Here is a 24922-nt window from a genome sequence, read left to right as displayed (position 1 = left end):
CCCCCATACAATAGTACAGATTTTATGGAAAAATACTCTTGCTACACTTAGTGTGTTTGAAGAGTCATCCATCCATATAGGCCTGACTAAATACAAGTATTGTTGCACCAACTGCAGCCACCTTGATGATAAGGAGATGAATGTGAGATACATAGATATGGTCTTGGAAAAAGTTATCGTTTTAGATCCTTAAGTGCGGAGGGACATGCAACAGAAATATATCAAATACTGAATGCTTTTAATTGATGCCTGGATCTGCTTCTATAGAAGGAAAATACTGCTCAAGGACAACAGGAAGCTGTTTAAAACAATTTTTTGGTCTTAAAGCTGCCTAGCAGAACTAAAAACATTTAATTTCAATAGACAAAGGCCTTTCAGTAATGCAGGAAAGTCACCCTATCATGTAATACAATATTTTGAATTAAAATTGCTTATTAAAACTGCAGTGCCAAGCCAAACTTCTGTGCTGCAGTTTGTGTTGACTTTGCAAACTTAAGTTAGAAGTTAAGAACTTAATTAGAAAAATGCAATAATTTTACCTGTACAAAATTTGGCCCCTTCTCCATGCAAATATATGATGATAGTGTTTAATTACAGTAACTCCTTGCTTAACGTTGTAGTTATGTTCCTGAAAAATGTGACTTTAAGAGAAATGATGTTAAGCGAATCCAATTTCCCCATAAGAATTAATGTGTGTGGGGGGAGGGGCGGGGGGTTAGGGTCCAGGGAAATTTTTTTCACCAGACAAAAAGCTATATATTATATAGATATACACAACAAACAATTTAATACTGTTCACAGCTATGATGATTGTGAAGCTTGGTTGAGGTGGTGAAGTTAGAGGGTGGAAGAGGGAGGGATATTTCCCAGGGAATGCCTGATGAACTAGCACTTGGCTGAGCCCTCAAGGGTTAACACTTTGTTGTTAATTGTAGCCTCTCATCAAGGCATCACTAACAGGAGGGAGGGGAGACAGCATAGCAGAGAGACACTGACACACACTTTGTGTGTGAGGGAAGAGAGAGATGCACACTGCCCCTTTAAGTAAGCCTACCCACTCCTAAGTGCATTGTCTTTTTAAGTGGCTCAGAAGTGAGACAGCAGCTGCTGCCCCAAGCTATCTCTGTGGCTCTCTGTCTGTGTCCCCTCCCTGCTCTATATGGAGAAGGGGTAAGCGGGGTGCAGGAGTAGGGGGGAGGGGCACCCTGACATTAGCCACCCCCTTGCACAGCAAGCAGGAGTCTCTGGGAGCAGCTCCAAGGCAGAGGGCAGGAGCAGTACATGGCAGTGGGGGGAGGGACTGCTGAACTGCCGAAGCACAGGGAACTTAGGGGAGTGGGGAGCTGATAGGGGAACTGCCGGTCCACCCTGGTTACAAGCCCCCACCAGCTAGCTGCAATGGGCTGCTCTTCTTGCAAGCAGTGGACAAAGCAGGCGACTGCCAAACAACGTTAGAAGGGAGCATTGCACAACTTTAAACGAGCATGTTCCGTAACAGCAACGAAACAATGTTAACTGGGACGACTTTAAGTGAGGAGTTACTGTACACTATTCCCCCCCCCCCCTTCCCCATGACGTAGCCCTGCATCATTTAGGGCACAGGAAGGCATGCTCACTGAATTAGCAATTATTCAATATTTTGTTTATTCTCATGGCTTAATATGTGGCCCAATTCCATACTAATTGCACCCTATTCAAACCCAACACTGATTACAGAATTGTTTATTTCTTAATTCACTTTTCTATGGTAGTCTTCACTATGGTATCTGAGTGCTTCACAAGTATTAATGAATTTATATTAATAACTCCCATGTGAGATCAGGTCATATTAGTATCCCCTTTTTATAAATGGGATACTGAAACACAGAGATTATCAAAAGTATCCATAAATTTTGGTTGCCCAATTTCAGACCTCTGCATTCTGATTTTTCAGAGTAGTTAGCATTTTTATAGCACTGTATGTTCAAAGCACAGCTCCCACTGACTTCCCCAACCAGTCTCAGTCTTCCCCCTCTGGACTCCTCATCTGATCCCCAATCTGTGCCTGTTCCCAGTTCCAGTCTTCTCGCTCAGCCAGTCTGTCTTCTTCACATACGTACCCATAGAGATGGGCTCCTCATCTGATCTCAGTCTCCCCCCCCGCCCACAAGTGGCTCCTAGTCCCCCACCCTTTTCCTTGACTGGCTTCTAACACCAGTCATCTTGCCCAGCAAGTCCCAGTTTCCTTATACCAATTTCCTCCTTCTAGCAGTCCACCACCCCAGTCCGGGTTTTGTTCCGTCTGCATTCAAGTTAATGAGCTTCCTTCTTCATGCTGCCTGAGATCCAGCACTAAAGAGCACAGGAATAGAAAATTTCTTACTCTTAATTACCTTTTTGCTAGCAGTGTCTTCCATAGTTCTTGACACCTGGGCTGCTCTGGCCATGCCCCCTTGGCTCCCACTTGTGGACAGATAAGTTATTCCAAAGCTGTAAAAATTGCAATAATATTAGTAACAAATACTTCAGAGGTAATTGACCAACTATGTTCAGTGGACCACAACAGAAAAAAAAAGTCCCATGTTAAAGATCCCACTCATTAGATGACCTTTTGGCTTGAGGCTGAGTGGATAGAATTGTGGGAGACACTGCTAACAGAAAGGAAATTATCGATAAGAAATTTTCTATTCTGCAGCCCAGCATCTCCCACAATTCTCTGGGACTTGTTGAGCAATGAACAGATGTAGGGAGGGTATAGAGAAGGTCAGAAGAAAAGGAAAACAGTATCCCCTCCCCGCGTATACATTTGCTCAAAGGCAAAAATAATTTCTAAGCCATCACCTCCAGCACCTTTCTGCTCAGGTCACCACTGCACAGAACTGGAAGTCCACCTTGTAATGCTTGCTAACGATGGTAGCAGTTGACTATATGGCTGGCTGCCTTACAAATTTCTGCTGTGCATTCATGAGCTCTTTTTGCACATGATGTCACCAAAGATTGTGGGGAGTGTGTCCTGACCCCTTCTTGAACTGAAATTTCTGATGCCTTGTATCCTTCCACAATACATAATCTAATCCAGTGGTTCTCAAACAGGGGTATGTGTACCCTTGGGGGTACGCAGAGGTCTTCCAGGAGGTACATCAACTCATCTAGTAATTTGCCTAGTTTTACAACATGCTACATAAAAAGCACTAGCAAAATCAATACAAACTAAAATTTCATATAGACAATGTCATGTTTATACTGTTCTACATACTATATGCTGAAATGTAAGTATAGTATTTATACTCCACTTGATTTATTTTATAACTATGTGGTAAAAATAAGAAAGCAAGTAATTTTTCAGTAACAGTGTGCCATGATACTTTTGTATTTTTATGTCTGATTTTGTAAGCAAGTAGTTTTTAAGTGAGGTGAAACTTGGGGAGACACATGACAAATAAGACTCCTGAAAGGGGTACAGCAGTCTGGAAAGGGTGAGAGCCACTGATCTAATCCACTTAGCAATAGAGGACTTGGAAGCACTGAGTCCTTGGCATTTCAGATGGAAGGCTACAAACACGGCACCCAAACTCCTCATAAACCCTGTATATTTGAGATAGATGTTAGAAGGCTTTTGAAAGTCTTCTAACATCTGTCTCACCTTTCCTCAATGGGGTGCTGTGGCTTTGGACAAAACGAAGAGAGAATCACTTCTTTGGAAGCATGGAAAGAAGAGTTCACCTTTGGGATAAATAATTCCGGAGTTCTGAGCACCACCTTGTCTTAATGAAACACGCAGTAAGTCTCCTGCCCAGAAAGTGCTGCCAGCTCCAATACTCGGCTGGCGGACTTGACATTCTATCAGAAAGCAAGTCTTGATGGACAAATAAAATGCTGACACTTACACCAGTGATTTGTCATGGCTCTTAGTATAAGTGGCAGGGCCCATTTGGGAATGAGGCCTGATCACCGGCTGGCTAATCGGACTGCCCTAAGAAAGCCCCTCTCTGCCAGAGAACCCATGGATCTTGCAAACACCACACTACTAACGGCAGACACCTGAGATGCAATGGTACTAGTTTGGAGGAAACCTTTGTCAAAGCTTTCATAGAGAAAAATCCAAAATAGCCAGAGTTCCTGGATTCCTAGGATTAGCTTCGTGATCCTCCACCAGTCTCAGAACTTGGTCTAGATAGAGGGGCATGCTTTTAAGGTCCCCACTCTTCTAGAACTGTCCTGATGACTTTGGAGGACAAACCTTAGTGCTTCCCTTTCAATAACAAGGCTATTAGGTGCAGCTAGTTTGGGTATGACTGAAGAAGAGGACTTTGTGAGAGGATTTCCTGTCTCTTTAGGAGCTGTAGCAGTAGTCCTAATTTCAGCTCTATCACGTCCAAAAAACAGGGCTTCTTTGGCCGATATGGGATTACCAATATTGCTGTCACTTGCTCTCATTTTATTTTCTGGACCACCTTCCCTAATAATGGGAAGGGTGGAAATGCATAGAGGAGGCCATGTGGCCATCTGTGCAACAGGGCATCTGTCCCCATGAATCAGAGGTGCACCTCCCTAGTGAAGTACTTTGGTCTCTTCGCATACATGTGGTTCATGAATAGGTCAGTTGAGGGCAAACTGAATGATCAGACGATTAACTCAAAGACTTCCTGATTCAGGCACAACTCAGAATTGTTCACCTTGCCCCTGCTAAGCCTTCTAATTCATGTTTCCCTTTATGTGGACTGCCTTAGGCTAGGTCTATACTACCCGCCTGAATCGGCGGGTAGAAATCGACCTCTTGGGGATCAATTTATCGCGTCCCGTTGGGACGCGACAATCGATCCCCGAATCGGTGCTCTAACTCCACCAGCGGAGGTGGTAGTAAGCGCCGCCGACAAAAAGCCGCAGAAGTCGATTTTGCCGCCGTCCTCACAACGGGGTAAGTTGGCTGCAATACGTCGAATTCAGCTACGTTATTCACGTAGCTGAATTTGCGTATCTTAAATCGACTCCCCCCGGTAGTGTAGATGTACCCTTAAAGGAGAGGAGACTGTTCTGCTCGCTGCATGATTTTCATTGTTTCGGCTTGTAGTCCTGAGCTTCTTGTTCCTCCCTAGGTTGTTCACATAAGCAACCGTGGTCATGTTATAGGATCTGAATCAGGACTTAGTTTCCTTCTAGGCTGGACTGGAACCGTCACAGCACCAGCTTAACTGCTCTTAGTTCTGGGAGGCTTATGCTGTAGGTCCTTTCCTCTGGGTTCCAGATGCCTTGAGCTGTTTGGGACCCCAAGTATGCCCACCAGACTTCCAGGCTGGCACTGGTTGTGAGCATCAAAGGATCTAGAAGGCTCATGGGCATGCCCTAGTGGACGCTGACCTGGGCTGACCACCATTTTGAAGAGTTGATTACCTGTCCCGAAACCCTCACTTGATCTTTCATGCATTCCGGGGAGCAGTCCAGTACCTTGAAGAAAAAGCCTTGAAGGAGCCTGATGTGTGACTGCACCCTTTGAATGATCCTTATATGCACAATAAGCAAAAAGTCTGACAAAGTAACTGAAAACAGGGTCTTGCAAAAGTGCTGGGCAACCTTAACTGTAGGTAGTGCTACCAGCTCTGCTTTAATAATGAGACAGTGAATCAAATTCAGCATTGGTTGAAGCAGCCACAGCTCTACAGTTCATCTGGGCCCACTAATGTCAGCAGTAAGTTTGGTCCATTGTATCATTAAGATCTAAATTAGACTTGATGGCAAACAGAATAAGTATTAGGAATATAAGAACTGAGTTTTCAAGCAGAAACAGTATGAAGTTTGGGAAATTTCCTGCTCAAATGGATTGTACAGAGGCCCCTGTGGCACTTGGCTGTGAAGGGCCATTTAAAAAGTTGACAGACATTACGTTTCTTGAGAAGAAATGTTTCCTCTCTTGAGAACCATTAACTTTTGTTAATTCAGTTACTTAAAAACATCACATTGTGTGTCCTGCTGGCTATTTGACATGATTTGTGTTTCCAATTTATGCCAGACACATAGATCCTTAGATAGGAGCCCCTGTAATTTTTTTTAAATAAAACTAGAAAACATTTCCATCCTCATTTTTAATTGTGATTTAAAATGTTAGGTAAAGGTCTTTGAATATCAGGTTTACAGATAGACTCTGCTTTTTTCACCATTAGTATTCTAATTTAGCTTAATTCCCAAATATATATAAGAGGCAGTCCTGAATCGGGCCTACTTCTAGGATCTAATTAGAGGCCTGCTCTTTATTCTCAGTATGAATGCACACACAAACATTGGAATCATGGGATTTTTAATTTTTTTTTTTTTTATTGCCAGTTTGTGCTATGGCAGCCTGGGTTGGTTTAAATCTTACCATGCCAATCATCATGGGTTTGCTTCTTTTGGTGGCTGCTCTTCAGTTCTTGCTGATCAAAAGATCATATCCAACATGGCTTAAATATTGGAGCTGTATCGTTCAGCAACACTGTCCTTGGCAGTACAGCCCAGGGATTTCCTACTGTGTAGAGGACAATCTGAATGCTGCTCTCTACTGATTCTTAAAACAAAACAAAACAAAAACAAAGCCACACACACCTCCTGCTCCAAAGTCTTGATAAAATCTGGATTTGCAACAGTCAGAGCTGCTTGAAATAAAATTTTAACAAAAGTCTTCATGGGACAATCAAACCTGGTTAATCCAAATCACTTTGCAAACTATTTTTATTCAAATTAAAAAGCCTCAAACAAATTGATGGTACATACATTTTATAAGCCTGGTTATCACTAACTTTTTGGGTACACAGATGTAAGGAAAAACCAAACATGGATTAACCAGGTCCGAAAACATATGCTGAAAAGTCACCAACACCAACTTTCAAATTTTGACACAAACAGTAAGTTTTCTCTTGAAGGAAAGGGAGGGATTAGTGGGGAGGACTGGGGAAGAGAAGATGAACAATTAACGGCCTCCAAGTAGTTTACTAAAATACAGATTCTAAATTAATCTATTTTTCACTCTCACAGAAGCCAACCATTTCCCATGCAACCTTTTTTTTATATGAAAATTTCATTTATGCCAATACAGTAAATCATGGTGAAATACAAATTATGGATTCAAATACTCCCAAAAAGAGGCATGTCTTTTTAACCATTCAGAGTTAGAAAATAATCCTAAATTTTACTGCATTCTCCACTGAAATGCCCGCAATATACAGAGACATGATTTTGAAATAAATAAAAAGTTTAATATAATTGATTAGGGCCAGCCCAGTGGCCTCATGGTAGTGCTCTGCACTGCCATGAAGGAGACCCAGGATTTGGTTTACAGTTCCAATCTCTTGCTCCTGGGCTAGGAGGAGCGGTGAAGGCTCCCTACGGTGGGAAAGAGGCAATGCTGGGGTTGTTCAACACTGACCTTTCTGACAAATTAAAGATCTGAGATGTATAGATTCCAAAGGGAGTCCCATCCAGTGCCCAAAAGAAAAATTAAAAATAAATAAAAAATAACTTAACTAAAATTAATTCCAGGCTCTTTGGTGTAATTTTGTTAACGTCTAGCAATAAGAGAATCTGATTGTAGTGATACAGTTCATGATGGTTCTAAATACTCAAAAATTAGGACTTGCTGCCTATCTGATTCAGCTTAATGTCCTGTTTTTGTTGCTAAAATCTGCAAAGCTTATGGTCATTTAAATGTACATTAAAATGATACTGTACATATTGGAGGTTTAATATATTTGCAAAATGTTTTACATTAAATTTAAATTTAGAGTTGGTTGTTTACAAATGGCATTAAACTAAACAAAAAGTATATGTGCCATAGTCGTATTACATGTAGGGCTCAAATTTACAAATCACTTCTCTCTCTCTCTCTCCATACTGTTTCCCTTTCCTTCATATTAGTATCACGTCTGAAGACCTTGATCTTTAAATGACTACCAGAAAATATGAAAGAATGTTTCCTGTAATCACTGAAAAATTTAACAAATAGTGTAAGATCAATCACAATTTATACTTGCACATCACATTTTCCTCATCACTACAAAGCATGTCACTGAACTAGGCACCAAAATGCTGACTATTTTAAAGTGAAAATATGCACATTGTGCTCAGGGAAGACTTTTCTATTCCAGTGCTTTTTAAAACACATTTCCACATGATGAATATTTCACTCTAATGTTAGATGAGAAAATATCAGCAGATTGGTTCTTTCGGATACATGTTTCAGTGTTTATTAAATGACCCTAGTAGAAGATTTTTAAGTCATTTTGCTTTCCCAAATTTTTTTGTTTGCTGCATATCTAAATTATTTACAAAAATTAAGTATCATAAAAGTATTTGGCTCTGATAAACAACTTTGCAGTCAAAAAGATTGTTTGTTAATTTGTTTTTAACTGGCAAGTTCTGAACAGAAGGAAGTCACAGCCCTGAAATGTGGATAGAACACACCATACGTACCTACTGATTAGGAAGGAAAAAGTTGCAATGCAAGCAACCTATTCCCTCCTATCTATAAACCCTGGTATACATTGTGTTGATTTTACACACGCTGTAGTATTTTATTTTAAAGCTAGAATTATGTGTTAAATTTCTCTCCAGCCATACAACAATACTTTCATTATAGTGAACTGAAACACTTAAAAAAAAAAAAAAAAAAAGTATACAAAAATCTCTTACAGTACCAAATCATTAACAGAACATATATAGACTTTAAAATCATTTTAAAATTAATCAGCTGCAGTCTTTCCCCCTCTTTTATTTATCTTCCAAAACCTAAATAAAGTCAAAGTTCTGCATTTCTCTTGCAAATATTAATGAACCTAAACCCATGCAAGGAATGCAGCTCCCTACCCTGCTGTACGTGTAAGTGATGTCACAGAACCCTGAATGCAGGTCTTGGCAGATAAAGCATTTTACCTTTCCAATGCATTTATTTGTGGTTCAGTTTGTACGTGTATTCTGTTACTGATCTGGATCTCAATGGCCATTGTTGACACCATCAAATAATTGGACACAGTTGGACAACACAGCAGTAACCACATCTGTGTCCTTTCTACACTAGCACTTCCACTGTTGCTACAACCAGTGGAGCTGCGCTGGTGGTTAATCACAGATCCAATTGTTACTAGTGTTGACGCACCCTTTACCTTTATTTACATAAAGCCTTTCAGTTCACATCCAACTGCTATTTCTGCTGGAAGTGGTTAACACACACAAGCACATGTACACACATTCTTCTATGAGGTAAACTATGACTAATTTCACATTCCATTGTATTTTTCAAACTAATTTGTAAACACTTATTTGTTTTGCTTTTTTATCTTTTTTATACAAAAAACTGATGGCATTAGATTCTCAGTAATAAGTACAAGAAAGATGAAACCTTGACTACACTTATAATCAAATATGAAATTGCCTTTTAAACAAAGGGAACATATGCAAAAGTTTGTGTATTTGATAAGGTCAACTTAATATAACAAAGTGAAAGATGCTTATTAAAAGTGTCCTTATATAAAAATGGTCTTGCAATGTACAGCAAAATGCAATAAAAATTATTGTTGGTTATCTCTCCCCAGCCATTAACTAAAACAGCTATTGTTCCACAAAACTCTTTATATGTTGGTATCAAATAAAAAAGCAATGTATGTGATTAAACATTTTCTATATTGTATGCTTGACGGATATTAAGGGTGTCTCGTAGCATCAAGTCTCGAAGACGCCACAGGGCATCTGCCATTGTGGTATGGGCCCCTTTACTTTTCAACCAGTGTGAAGGAAGACGGCTCTCTTGTTCTTTGGATAGATGGACATCACGTCTTCGTGCTGAAAAATTAAGGAACAGCCTAATTACCTCATGCCTCTTTTTAAACTGGTTTGCCTGCCTCCCCTCCAAGATTTCCCATCATATTGGAATAACATGGAATACAATTTTACTATACATCTTCCCTTTCCCGCCAACCCCGCATCTCCAGTTCCTCAAGAATATACAGAACATTTAAATTTATTCTTTCTTATACTTTTAAAATAAAGGAATTAGTTTACTGAGTTTTGGTATGCTCATCTTATATCCTTAATTTTTGTTATGGTTGCATGCATGTATTTTATTATTAAATGATCCATAGTTTTATTAAAATACCTTCTGTTTCTGAACAAGCCTTCTTTACCTATTTTAAAATGTAAAATAACAACGTTGGAGAAACAGAGAGGGACACACTTGTGCTCAGTTGCTGGGATGGAATTAGTTGAATAAATATTTTATTAAACTTGTATGCTAATATTTTTATTCCAAAACTTTGTTATAGTAAAACTTTTATTAAACTGTTATACATTCTAAAGCCTTTGGAGAATTGATGGCAAAAACAACTGCCTTAATCACTGAATCTTTAGCTCATATTTGATCTGTGATTCATAGATCAACTACACCAACAATCATAATAATCTCCTCAGTCTTTATCAAGCAATTGCTTATGTTACAAAGCCAAAACAGGCAATTTGGAAGCTGCATGAAGATATGACATTGCCATCCCCTGCACTAATGTCCAGTGAATATGCAAAGAGATCTATACTTTAAATGCTGCTAATTTACTATTGCAGAAACATTCTGATCAGGTATCCTTTTAGTTTAATTAAAAAATAACCTAAATTTTAGGTTTTTAACGAGTTCTCAGTTAGAGCCACAATTCTGACAATCAGTATACACCATGGTTTGAATGTCTTCAAAATAAAATTAGGTGATCTAATAAAACATCTTTTAAAAACGTAAGCATCCATTGGTAGCAATTTTAGGTTCAGATCCTGCCACTAGATCTGTGTGGGGAGATTCACACTTACTTCAATGATAAAGATTTGTATGGCTGCAGAAGTCAGGCCTGTGCAGATCCAATTTCTAGGATCAGGGCCTTAAATCAATACTTCACCCTCCACAAACACCACATTATCTCAAATAAAATATTTACGTAATCTTGAGCATTGCAGCAACATCTAATATTTTTTTAAAATGTAAATTAAACAAAGAAATTCTTTCAACTCTTGTAAAACAAGATGTTGCAGCATTTCACAATGGCACCTGGAATTAGCAAAAAACTGTATTGCCTGCTTTTGCTGAGTTTAACGTAAACAGCAGTGCTGAATTTTCTTTCATGCTTTACCTCAATGTACAGTCAATTAATATTTCTGCAGTCAATAGTGCATCCTTAAAGGGACACAGTCATCTTGTTATTACAGGAGCCAAAACAGTATAAACTGATAGTCAAGGAACCTTTTTTTCCCTAGTAATTTCAAGCTATATTTTAAGGATGCTGAGTGTGAATATAGTCACCTGACTTCCATTAACTTTAATGGAAGTAGCATGGACAAATAAGTTTTGTGTTTATTTCAAATGAGTATTTCCTGCTGCACTCTTAAAGTGTCAACAAATATCCTTTTTAATCTACAATTGCTTTTGTAACTGGTTACTAAGATAGGACTGTGATAACCAGTATAAATACAGATCCAAAATAATAAAAAATGTATTCTAGAAATTATAAATTAATGGAGATATCCCATCTCCTAGAACTGGAAGGGACCTTGAAAGGTCATCAAATCCAGCCCCCTACCTTCACTAGCAGGACCAAGTACTGATTTTGCCCCAGATCCCCAAGTGGCCCCCTCAAGGATTGAACTCACAACCCTGGGTTTAGCATGCCAATGCTCAAACCACTGAACTATCCCTCCCCCCCAATGTCTTACTTTAGTGTAGAAGCCTTACCTGAAAGGGTCTGGTCCCACTTGCTAATACTATTTGATTCAGCACTAAGCCCCTCAATATATTTCAGGTAGGCCTCAGAATGAAGAAGCCTCTGTGTCTTTGGTGGAGGGGAGACAAACATTGGAGTTGTGGGCTGCTGTATAACCTGCTGACTTGCTTGGCTTTGACCAGGGTATGGAGGTGGTGCCTGCTGGCCAGGTGGCCCAAGCAATCCCATCTGAAATGACAAATGATAGGAGAGTGAGCACTTTTTTTGTTCAGCTGCACAGATCTCCATGTAAAAATGTAACCAGGTAAAAGGCAGTGTGAAGACTTTCCTGTTTTAACCCCATACCTATCAAAGGGTGGCATTTCTATGGTTTCCAAAGAATGCCAAGAAATACTCAGATAAACACGTGTCCCCCACAAGATGTGCAAGAGGCTAGTCTCTTAATTCAGCATCAGAATGAATACCAGTTGAGACTTAGGCACAGGCAACTCAATGTATAAAATAGAAAAAGATTTTCAGGTGAAACCTCCACAAAACAGGGCTCCCTGTTTTTTCAATGAGGTGCACAGGTACCGGGACTGTCAGAGTTAGGCAATTTCTAGTATTTGTTTTCTTAAACTAGATGGTAAGCTTAGGAGCAGGAACTATATCATCTTATGTAGTTGTACTACACAATGGGGCCCTGATCCTCTTTGGGGACCCTGAGCACTTCCATAATATAAACAACAATCATCATCACGCAAGAATCACTATTGCACATAAGAAAATCCTAGTTCATGATTGGTTAAAATCCATATGACAGTAAATTTTCATTATTTATCTCCTTAAAAGGTCAACAATACTGAGTTCTGGAACAATGTTAACCAATCAGGTTGCATATGCACTTTACTACCTTCTGACTGGCTCAGACAGATTCAAAATAATTCTAGAAGTCCAAAATCATTTCCCCTCTAAAATGTTAGAATTAGTCTAGTGAATTGGATGCTCAATGAACAATTGGCTTATACTAATCAATGAGAAGGAACATTTGATCATCAATAGAATCTGACCTGATTGTTGAAGAACCAGATAGTGTCTATTGGTTTTATGAGTTTTTGAAGAAATAAAGAAGTGCAGCCTGTTTATTGATAGTTTAGAAACAGAGCAAGGAATCTTCTCACAAACAAATAGGAAAAATATAGGTTATCAGCAATTACACAGTGCACAAAAGTGACTCACATCAATTAGGACAGGAAAAAAAGAATACTGTCTAATTTAAATTGCGGAGGGCACTTTGTTAGGTAAAATTGAATTAACCAAATTAGAATCTGGCCAAGAAAAACAAATACTCTGCCTATGGGATCGTCAATGACCATAAGTGGTCAGAAATGCCCTGATTTTACATCTCATTTGAAAGACAAACTGCATCATAGCACTCACTAGCACATTGTGGAGACACTGGTTCAATATTAACTCAGAGAATATAATGGAATATGACTTTTAAAGTTTCATAAAGAATGAAAATTACTTACTGGCTGTCCAAAGGGACTTCCTCCTGGTGCCGGAGTGCCTACCATGGAAGAAACGCTTTGGCCTATAACACCTACATTTTAAAATATAAACAAAATTAGTCTTATTTCATCTCAGTGACCAATGCCATTTTGTCTTTTATAAAGATCTGGCATCATTATCTAACTGAATATCATATCTTTACTATTGAAATTAATTTTATTCACCATAATGAAACAACACTGCTTTTAAAATAAAGTTTCTAGATTTAAAAAAGGCATGAGACTGAGATGCAGCCTGCTCAGTTTAAAACTCTCTTTCCCACACGCTTTAAAAAAAAAAAAAAATTTAAAAGAGATTCTATTCTTTTCTGGTTTCCATTTTGCCAGTTGCACAGTTATTGTCTGACTAAAATCTCACCATTCAAACTATATATCTCTTATTTGAAAGCAATCATCCCATCCCTTGTTTAATAATTAAAAGAAAAAGAAATATAGATTTGTTCCATTCAGTGACATACAACATTTCCCCTACATTCAACATTATAAAATGTGTTCAAGCAGCAGTAAAACCATGCAATTCCTTTTTTTTTTAAATGCTACTGTACTATATTAGTCTTCTAATAAAAAAAGCAATTTAACATTGCTTAACACTGAAGTGATAAGATTAGTTTACATAGTCTTAAGAGTAAAACAGATTAATGTTATCCACTTATTTTTTAACTTTGGAAATTACATATGATAAAGAATTTCCAATTATTTGGATAAATATTTTACACATTTTCCCTACTACATGAACTGCACCAGGGAACAGACCAGGTAAGTCACACTCAAAGATGAATTTACAAACCTAATTGAGAGCTATCTGGTTCATGACATATGACATGAAGATAACTGGGCCTGAACAGATTAATGAAAGATGCTCTTGATGCTGTTCTTTCTATTTGTGTCACTGCTTCATCTTGTCATAATCAAATATAATTAATTTTCAAGTTGAAAATGTATGCATATTTTTTACCAGATGTAATCTGCATGCAGTGTTCTACATCGGTGATTGAAGTTGATTTTAAAAGATGTGCCACGGTAATTTTTCATTGGCATTTATTCTTAAGCATAAATTGAGCTAATTTTCCAACTTGTGACATCCCTGTTTCAAATGTATTTTCAGTAACAAAAATACAGTAACAGGTAAGAATTCTTCTAATGCAAATAGTGTGATATGTTAGGGATTTTTGGGGGGTGGAAATGGAAAAAACCTCTCCTCTTCCAGCACCTGAGAATGGCCCCTCCTTCACTCTACACTGTTCCAGATGAGATTCTGAGGATCCTTCAGTCCAAGGTCTATTATTTCTTCCTTGAATCTCTACCTTCTCTGTTCTAAAATGTTGAACCTATAATGCTTATTTCTCCAGCTGTGATAATGAACAACTGACCTCTTAAAGGTACACACCAATCTGGCACAGTGCGGCACCACCAAACCTTTATACTACTACCATCCTGCTCTTAAATTTTACCGACTTGGTGAGTAGGAGTTGCATCTGTATCTTGCAGTCTATCAACAAACTACAATACTAAACCCATTAATGTAATGAAGTTAATATGAATCTTGCACACCATTTTAGGATGCAGGTTGCATATCTAATACTGACTGAGGTTTTTTTAAACCACTTACATTCAAATACATAACCATGTTAATAGGACTTCAGGTAAACATCTACTGTAGTTGCAAATGGAAAATAAAAGGCAAACAAGATACCTTATACAAGATATAGATTAACAGCTTAACTACGGAATGTGTGCCACATTTTAAATGGCAGCATTGGAGCATGCTGTGGGGAGCAAAAGGGGAAAGGAGCAGCAGTAAAGAGGATAAAAGAGGGTAGTGGCCAGCAGTCCCAGAACATGAATGAGACAACGGCACTATCTATACACTGCATTTCGCCCGCCTTCCTAAAATATAACCATTCATCTTTTGCTCTGCTCAGAAATTTAATTTTTAAATGTGAAAATAAAGACAAATGGGGGAAAATGCTGTTCTTTGTCAATGAAGATTTTGATTGTGATTGATTCCCTTCACCAACACATACTTCAAACGAACCTTCTTATCAGTTCTGGGACATAACATTGTTGAATCACTAGCACTAAAGGCTATTTTATACTCACTTGTAAGATTGCATACAATTTTATAATTAGCCCGGTGACTGGCCATTTTATAGATTGCAAAGTAAGGGTGAGGACTGCCTTCAACTTTTGTATTTGGTGAATAAATAACAATAACAATTTCTAATCTTATCATATGTATATGTAATTGATTATCTGACCTACTGCTAATACACAGAGATATTTAGTCAGTTGTGTGGATTTAAACTGACTTTGAATATAATTAAAAAAAATAACAACACACAGATGCAAAGGATTTCCACCAGGCACTGGCAACAAGAAATCCCACCTATGAATCTAGTAAAAAATTATTGTACATTCTATTGAAATACAAGGATAAGAACTAAGCTGCTTTCAGGGTTTGAAGCTACTGATAAACACGCCCAAATAACATGATTTTGACTAGTCATATTTCACCAGGTAAATCTTTTGTTGCCTGTTCCCTATATATGTTGTTCTGCCAATATTTATTAACATTCCATTAAGCTCAATGGACAATTGGGATATACCTGGTATATTCAGCAGCATGGCACATATATTACAGTTAGACATACCTGGAACATTCGGCAACAGTCAAGCAGTTAAGCTACAAACAAACAAGTTTCAGATAACTTCTGTAACAACTGGTTAAACTGTGAGAACATGAAGATGAAATAATGAGTGAAGGTGGACATTCTTACCCGGTGGTGGGATGCCTGGGATGCCTGGCATACCTGGCGGAAGTTGGTGGGGTGGGGGCACCCCAGGGTGAAGTGGCTGCATGCTGCTCATGCTAACAATGCCATCAACTGGGCCCTGCAAAGGTGGCAGCACTGGCGGATAGCCACCTATCATGCCTTGAAGGACACAACAAATTTCAAACATGCATCAATAACATGCAATATGATCTAAATAATAAGACATGCACTATCCACAAATAAGCACCTTTAGTACAGCAGGACAATACTACAATTAGTATCTTGCAAGAATGAACAAAAATTAAAATTAAAGTTATAAATATGAAATGCTATACTTTGGATGAATTAGTATTTAGTGTATTTGTAATGTTCTCATGGGGCAAAAAATGCTGAATGTTCAAATACACATTAACACAAGGAATAAATTCAGCCACAATTAAATGTTTCTAATGTGAACAGTTTTAACATAGCATTAAAGTTCTGCCATTCATATTCAAATTAACAGCACAACACTCAGTACATCAATTTATGCACATCCATACTTTGTGGGATAGCTCTGTGGCCAAACCTAATTGCAATATATAAAATTCTCCAAGCATTTTTCTGTGGTATGCATGCAGAATTCATCTGTCAAGGTTATTTATAATGCATGCTCTTTAACTCAATGTAGTGGTGTGTTTTTTTGTTTTTAATTACCTTCTATACAACCTGAGCAACTATACCTCTACCCCCGATATAACACGACCCGATATAACACGAATTCAGATAGAACGCGGTAAAGCAGCGCTCTGGGGGGGCGGGGCTGCTTTACCGCGTTATATCCCGCAGCAAGGCTTGGGCGGAGATTTAAAGAGCACAGGGTGCCCCACAGTGGCAGGAGCCCCGGGCTCTTTAAATCACCATTGGAGCCCTGCTGCTGCTACCCTGGGGCTCTGGCAACGGGCTCAGGCAGTGGGGCTCAGGTGGCACTTCAAAGGGCTCGGAGCTCTGGCTGCTGTGGGGAGCCTCGGGCCATTTAAATCACCGTCAGAGCCCTGCCGCTGCTACCCCGCCGTTACCCCAATATAACGTGGTTTCACCTATAATGCGGTAAGATTTTTTGGCTCCTGAGGACTGCATTATTTCGGGGCAGAGGTGTATTTAAGTGGAAATAAAAATCTGATAGCTCTGGATGTGCTGGGCCATATCAACCTTCATCCCATGCAATCCCACTGAAGTCAGTTGATTTACATGGTGAATAAAAATCAAGGCAGAATTTGACCTCTGATGCTTCCTAGGCCTCATAATAAAGAAAAAGATACAATGAAGAATATACTGCACCATCTGCTAACAATCTCAATCTCTTGGGAGTGAGGAAGACCCAAGTATGGTACTGTCAGTAAGCAAACCAGAAAGGCCATGTGAAAGGTCTGTATTGTGTTTATTAAGCCCTAGAATTTTAACTTGCTGTTTCCAGTCCCTTGAAATTTGTTAATTTTGCATGGTATGTTGTCAGAGAGCTAAGGAAAGGCGTTTGTAATACTATGAAAAGACAACTGAGGATCAGAGAAGGTTCTAAAGAACAGGAGAGAAGGTTAAAAATGCAAAATATTGGAGAATCTACAGTGCATGCTGAGAAATCACCTCCAGAGTCTCCATGACATTGACAATGAACAATCTATCTGGATTGAGACCAATTGATAACTCTCAATAGCTCTGATTGACCACTCTCAAATAGAACTACTGGGTGTTCAGGAGCAAAGGGTATTTGTAGCTGAAAAATAACTAGCAGCTTGCTCAGAAAACATTGTGACGGATCTGAGAAAAATCAACTTTTTTTCATGTTTCAAGTGAAGCCAACAATCAAGAAATAACGGTTTGGTCCCACTCACATTGTAAGTTTCTTTAGGCGAACAAGAAATTTAGCTCAACATTTAAATTGTAATAGATGTCGATTTCAAATATTTTTAAACTGGTCTCTATGAATTTATCAATATATTTCAATGCACATTTTTATTTTAAAAAATTAAAATCACAGACAAAAATATCAATATAGTAAGTGGTCCCAAAGTAGCTAAAAAGTTCTACTACACCAACTTGTAGTAAGATCTTCAGGTCAGACACTTGAATCTTTTAAAAACTTTCCTTTCAATTACAAAAGTTTATTTGTACATATGCTGCATGACTTCAATGGAATACTTACTCAATAGCTGATTGATTTAATATACTGTAGTGAAATCTGAATTAAGGATTGGTTCCAGTAGCCCAACTCATGGTTTACGTGACCACTTTTAATATCTCAGTGTGCAGTTTCCACTACAGTTTTGGTTAGTAAAAATAAATCTAATTGGTAACCCTTTTTTTGGCCCCTTGGATAGTTGTTTACATCTTCTGAACTGTACCTCCCCCATTTTCCATATAAGCCACAGTTATTTACAGAAACCCTTGTATATATAATTGTACACGTGACTAGAGATTTGTTCCCTACATGTGTATCCTAGAAAGTGCTAGGATTTCTCAGCCTCAGACGCTGAACAAAAGTCCTGCAACTAGTCCCACAGGGTTATTTAATGCAGATGAAAGTAACAGAACTGAATATATGCAGTCCTTAATTTTTCTATTACCTCATCACTGGCTTAAAGGTTGAGGAAGAAATAAGTGAAATCTCAATTTATTTATTTAGACATTTTCAAACAAAAAAGACTCCTGGAGACTGGGAAGTGGATGACTCCATTATCAGTTGTAAGGAAAATATTTGGAAGTATTTTGCATGACATAGTGAAGACACTTTGGAAATTCATTTCTATCAGTCTGAATTATGAGAGGATGGTCTTTGTGTTTGAAGAACTCATCACAAGAGATAAAGTAAACAGTGAATATTATGTGCAGAACTTAGATTTGTCACAAAGCATTTGTAAAGGTTTCACAAAGGGCATTACTAGCTATAAAAAAAAGACTCCCTGAAAAAATGTTAAATTGATGGTCAGTATAAAGACATGAGAGGCTGAAATTTGTAGCTTTTCTTGCTTATATAAGATATTCTCAAGGTAAAATAAAGGTGGTAGTGGGGAACTCTTGTTTAGAACATATGCAAATGATTTAGATGAGAATATCAAAATGTAAGACAGCAAAATCTGCTAAAGGTATAACAACTGAACATAAAAAATGAACAATCAGATTCAGAGAATTTCAGAGAACCACCTGAATTTCTTAACAGGATTGGGATACTAACAGAAAAATTCAATTTAGTGTAAACAAATGCTTTGCAGTCTGGAGATCATAAGCCAAATAAGAAACATGTATTTAATTGAACATCCATGCAACCTATTGACCAGAGAGGAATTTAGAGGTCATAACAGAAAATACAACTTCAAGCTGTCAGCTTAAAGTATGGCTGCAGCCTAAAGAACAAAACTGAGAACAAATGGAGCAACTCGAATGCAGTAAGGGAGAGATAAAATATACTTTAATTGTATGTACAAAGTCCTATTTTTAGAACTTGACTAAACTAATGTGATCTTTTTAATTAATCTGTGACAGAATTAGATATTGGAGAAGGAAAAGACCTAATACATACCCCTGCCAATGTAGGATGGGTTCCCTTAATATATTCTCTAGGGCTTTGCCCAGCCTTAGGACCTAATCCTAGGACTGGCATAGTCCTACTGAATTCAGTTGGAATATGACTGCTAATCACAACACCAGATAGTACAGATTTGTGGAAAAAGCCCTCAAAATGCAGTTCTATTCTGTGAAGTGACTTGGTAAAAATGGCAATGTGAGATTTCATATTTATTGTCTCAGTTATCCCAGATCAAGCCTTTTCTGTTTACAAGCAAAATAACCTTTTTAGCTGCCAAATCTGCAAACTCATCCTGGAATCTGAAAGTCAGGCTGGATTTTTCAGTCTCACATGTCACCAACAATAAAAGATTTCAAATGGAACCTACTTAACACTTCCATTGATGATGCATGCACTAGAAAAAATCCAGCTCACTTCCCTATGCAGTACTAACAGGAGTTAGCATTTCCTTGAATAAGTAGAGTGAACACAGATGATGGAATACAAACAGGGAGCAGCTCTACTGAGTAAGGAGGAACCTATTTTACAGCCTTTTTCAGAAGAATATTAACTACTGGAGAGGCTAATGGGGAGAAAAATCAGGATAATTTCAGGTTTAAGTATATTTATTATGAAGAAAGGCTGAAGAGGTTGAGCTTTTTCTTCAGTAGGAATAAAGTGACCCAAGAGAAGCGTTCAGAGTTATGAAGGGGTTTGATAAAGTGGATGAGGAAAAAATGGTCATAGCTCCTACTTTTTACCTGCAACAGGTGTCAACTGCTGATTGAGCATTCCCATTGGTGTTGGTGGCGGCACCACCCCCATAAGAGCCCCGACAGGAGTGCCTGCCCGGGGGGAGGAATTCTGCTGCTGTTGCTGTGCTGCTCGCTCTCTCTCCTGCTGCTCAGCAACTTTAGCTGCCCGCTCTGTAAAAGTATTTTAGATTTTCAGTTCTGTTTTGTAACCCAGAATTTCAAAATATTATCTGTTCATTAAAGAGGACTATTAAAACACTGGCATAGTTTAGTCTAATATAAAATAGAACAGATTATTCTACTCATACAGCATATAATTTGATTTCATTTGGCTCCAGCTAAAACTTTTAGAGAACCTATCATGAAAAATATTCCATCAAGTTTTAAAAATGTGAAGTTTTATTTGATTAAAAAGTTAATTTTAAAAAGTCAAAGAACAGATTTGATCATAACACCAGTGTTACCAACATGATAGCAGCAGTCCAGCACTAGGCCCGGTCCACACTAGGAAAACTGGGCAACACTTTTTCCACTTTTCATACCACTGGCTCAGCTAAGCCAGCAGTAGCAATGCTGGGAGCTCGCGTGTAGATGTGCCACCAGTTGCTGCTGGCATTTTAAGCACTTTGTTGGTTAGACTTGTCCCAAGCAAGATGAGGTCATAAGAGTGTTTAAAATGCAAGTGGGAATCAGTGGCCCATCTACATTAGGGCTCCCCATGTCCATACTACTGATGGAGTTGAAACAGTGGTAGCAAAATTCTTGCAAGATTTCCCTAGTGTAGATAGGTCCTTAGTGTTTTAGAACATAACAAGCAGCAGATGGATGGACCAAAAATAGTTCCTCTGCCTCTCCCTCTGACTTCTCCCTTTCCCCATCACAGTTCCCTTATAGCCATTTCCTTTTTAGCTACAGATGTCTAACTCAAATTGTGCTGTTCTGTAGAAGCATGTGTGTTCTTAGTATTGTGAATCTGATTGGTACCTAGATCAAGTTTCTCACTGCTACTATAAGAATAAAAGCTTGACTGCACAGGACTCTGATAAGAAGACAATTTTACATGGAAAAAAGGGGTATTCCAAATGCCCACGCAAGGTGCTTTTTGGGCATGCAAGTTACTGATTTGTTTTCTCTGAATATTATATCCTACTGAAGCAATGAGAAGCAACAAAGAATAAATGAATGCAGCCTATACCTCTGTTGATTTTAACAGCACTGAATGGTGGGACTAAAAGTTTTCTTGAAGTTGGTGAAAGATGAAAATTGTTACTAAAAACAGCAATAAAGTGTCAAATGAAGCTGAGACGTTCAGCAACGAGATTAAATGATATATGCTACTAAAACACTAGCTTTTGCCAGCACAGAAGTCCAAAAGCCTTTCATACAACTATGTTTCATGGGTAACTTGTTTGTGCAACCTCTAGAAGTATATAAATACACTGAAAGACCAGTTCCATTTCTTCTAGGCATTTCCTTCCGTGTTTTCAATCAATCATTTCAGGAAGGGATGACGACGCATAGGAACTCCTAAATTTATTACTGGCAACACATATGTGATTGAGAACAGAGAACACAAGCCATTTAAGGGGAGATGCCAAAGTAGGAAAGTGAACACTCCTCTTCAGAGTGATTAAAGAATTTGGAGAAAAGACAGACCCAGCTGTTCAGATTCTCCTTTAGTTTTGGCCAGTTAAAAAATGATCAGATAGAAGAAGCCCCTTAGACACTCTGCTGAATTACTGTTAAATTTTCTATTTGACCATAATGCTAGTAACTTCGACTTTGGAATGCTGAGTCTTGAAACAGGACTGTGACCTACCTAGTACAGGGCAATGCTACATAAAATCTGTCTACTCATGTCACAACTGGCACAGATCTAACAGATGAAACTTACAACTTACAACATTGTCACAGCAGTGCAATAAAGGTGCACAGACTTAGAAAAGTTCAGCTGGGATTCACTATAAAGTTCAGTGACTCCAATCCCAAATCCTTCAGACCAGGGTTTGAAACACTGGAATGACCTATCCAACACAATTTATAAGGCAGGAAGATGCCCCTCTGCTTGAGCTTCACTTTTCCTTACAATGAGTCTTTGCCTAGTACATATTTACAAAATTATGTGCAGTACAGCTAAGTTAGCCATGCAGAAGTGCAATGAGTCTACTTGTGCTTGAATATTGCTAAAAATTGTACAACTTATACCCCACATGTGCAAGGTTCCATTTTCAATGGGTCAAACTCAGCCAAATCCAAACCAATTTTCATGAGAACACTGAAAGACACTTCTGAGGTGTAAACATCACACCAAATTTCATCTTTCTATCCTCCATTGCAGTGTCCACACTAGAACTTGCATGAATTGTGTGTGTTTTCATAATGGAAGAAATATATTTTCTCCCACCCACACATACTCTAAGCAAATCAGGTTAGATGTCATGAGCTTCCCCACTCCCCTCTCCGCAAAAAATAAAAAATCTAACTTTGGGCAGGGACCAAGTCTGGCAAAGTTCAAGTTTAAATTGAAAGCTTTGGAAAGTTGTAAGCAAGTAAGTTACAAGTAAGTTGTAAGTGGGAGGGAGGGATAGCTCAGTGGTGTGAGCATTGGCCTGCTAAACCCACGGTTGTGAGTTCAATCCTTGAGGGAGCCACTTAGGGATCTGGGGCAAAATCAGTACTTGGTCCTGCTAGTGAAGGCAGAGGGCTGGACTCAATGACCTTTCAAGGTCCCTTCCAATTCTAGGAGATCTCCATTAATTAATTAAAATTTCTTAAAAAAAAAAAAAAATTAAAATAAGGCAACTAAAATTGAACTACTTATGCAACCATAACTATAGTGGGCATTGCTGCTACCGCTGTATTACAGTTGTGTACTCTGCTGGAAAAGCAAATAATCTAGCTTCTCTAATTAGAATCTTTTAAACATGCTAACCATCCTACTGTTCTTGAGAGGAAGGACATAAGAAGGGACCTGACATTTCTCTCCTATAAGGTGCCATGCATACCTATGGTGATGTATAAACAAACTACAGCATAGGAAAAATGTCATACTGTATGGTACATTCATGATGTAACGGCATTACTATTTCTTTTATGGAGTTTGCGACAGATAACCTGCAAATGACTAAATGGAGCCTCATTACGCTCTACCACTGCAAAGAGATGCTATGGAAAATCCACTGGGGGGAAGTGATGTCATGCAAATTTTTAGTCTGAAAACCAAAACTGCTTTTGAGTTATGAGCATGCCAACAAAACACTTTAAGAAAAAGCAAACTTATAACTTATATAACAGTAATAGTGAATACCAACAGAAGAGATTTAAATGATGGTTTATCTGTACTCAGGCAGGGATCTCTTGAAGAGTGTCACTTGTGATTTGAGTTTGATTAAAAAGTTCCAAGACCTCTGATGAATATCAGGTAAGAAAAGAAAAGTTTTAGGGAGTACTTTTCTGCCTGGACTCTTTGGTCTATAGAACATTCTAGGATTCGTTTAGGGAATAGGATATTTCAACAAAATCAGTTACAACTCTTGGACAATCCTAAAATTGAACAGATTATATTCCCAGCATTGCAACGGATTAGGTATCCTGAATTTTTATTTTATTATTTTTGTCCTACTTTATTTTAGCCCAATTTTAATTAAGCAAAAGACTTCTTTTTCCATTATGTTTCATGCCTTCTTACCTGCTTCCCATGCTTTGAACAGCTCCCCCTCCTTGTTCACAAAGCTCTCTCGCTTGCCTTCCTCCAATCCTCTTTAAATCATCACTTCCTCAAATAACTCCTGAGCAGTTTTCCTCCCAACTTCCACCCCAGCAATGTTATCTCCATACCCATCCACTTCTGAGTTGTTTCCTTGTTTTGTATGTCTCTGTGTTCCATCAAAAATACTTTGTGGCAGAGACACACTCTTGTACTTCTAAAGTACAGTGTTCATATGCTACACTATATAATTAAATTATACTAAAATATTTTCTATTTCACTCCTACAGTTCATTACCATGAACATTTATTTAAACTTTTCCACATATGAAGCTACAAACAAAGACATTCTTCTTTAATAATTAAACTTATCTGAATAAAATTATTGCATCTCTACAGAAAGGAAAAAGCAAACCGAGTATATGTTACTTTAGTTTTCATTTACCTTCATATTCTGCTTTCTTGGTTGCTTCCAAGTTTCTCCATTCAGTTCCTACAAGCCTGCTGAGCTCTCCAAAGGAGTAGTCTGGGTGCTGAGCTTTAATCACAGCTCTCATCTCACTGCTAAATAGGATATACCCACTCATGTTGATCTTCCTTTTTGATCCCTCCTTCTTCGTGCTGCCCTTGGCAGACTTCGGAGTGGACTGTAAGAAAAATGGATTATAACCCCAAATAGACAATGGAATCGTCACAAGATACAAAAGCTTTAAAAATGGTTAAAGCATCAAAATTTCCTATGCTTCAATAGTATTTATTAAACAGCTGCCCTTCCTTGCAGCCCTCAAAGAGATGTCAGGTCTCAAACTCACAGCTCACTTTATAGAACTATACAATTGCATGAGGCACACGGGGGAAAAACAGTTTAACTGGTTTTTAACTTTTCCATATATTATGCTG

The 24922-nt window shown here is 38.3% G+C and overlaps 1 protein-coding gene across 13 annotated transcripts in view; it reads right to left on the bottom strand.

Moving 5' to 3' along the window:
• Positions 1 to 6277: 6277 nt before the first annotated feature.
• Positions 6278 to 24922, bottom strand: part of PBRM1 (polybromo 1) — an 82792-nt gene continuing 64147 nt past the window's right edge. For 6 of the 13 annotated variants that reach the window (XM_034777403.1, XM_034777401.1, XM_034777400.1 and 3 more), the window contains 6 exons: positions 24468 to 24669; positions 20323 to 20487; positions 16024 to 16179; positions 13208 to 13278; positions 11708 to 11924; positions 9611 to 9783 (listed from right to left, as the gene is read on the bottom strand). In XM_034777403.1, the coding sequence (XP_034633294.1) occupies positions 9611 to 9783; positions 11708 to 11924; positions 13208 to 13278; positions 16024 to 16179; positions 20323 to 20487; positions 24468 to 24669 (984 nt within the window). Of the gene's footprint in view, positions 9784 to 11707; positions 11925 to 13207; positions 13279 to 16023; positions 16180 to 20322; positions 20488 to 24467; positions 24670 to 24922 lie in introns of all 13 variants that reach the window. The other 7 variants (XM_034777397.1, XM_034777404.1, XM_034777406.1 and 4 more) reach the window with 4 other exon arrangements.

This window comes from Trachemys scripta, chromosome 7 (genome assembly GCF_013100865.1).
Source record: "Trachemys scripta elegans isolate TJP31775 chromosome 7, CAS_Tse_1.0, whole genome shotgun sequence".
Lineage (NCBI taxonomy): Eukaryota > Metazoa > Chordata > Testudines > Emydidae > Trachemys > Trachemys scripta.
This window is presented reverse-complemented; position numbering and strand designations above follow the sequence as displayed.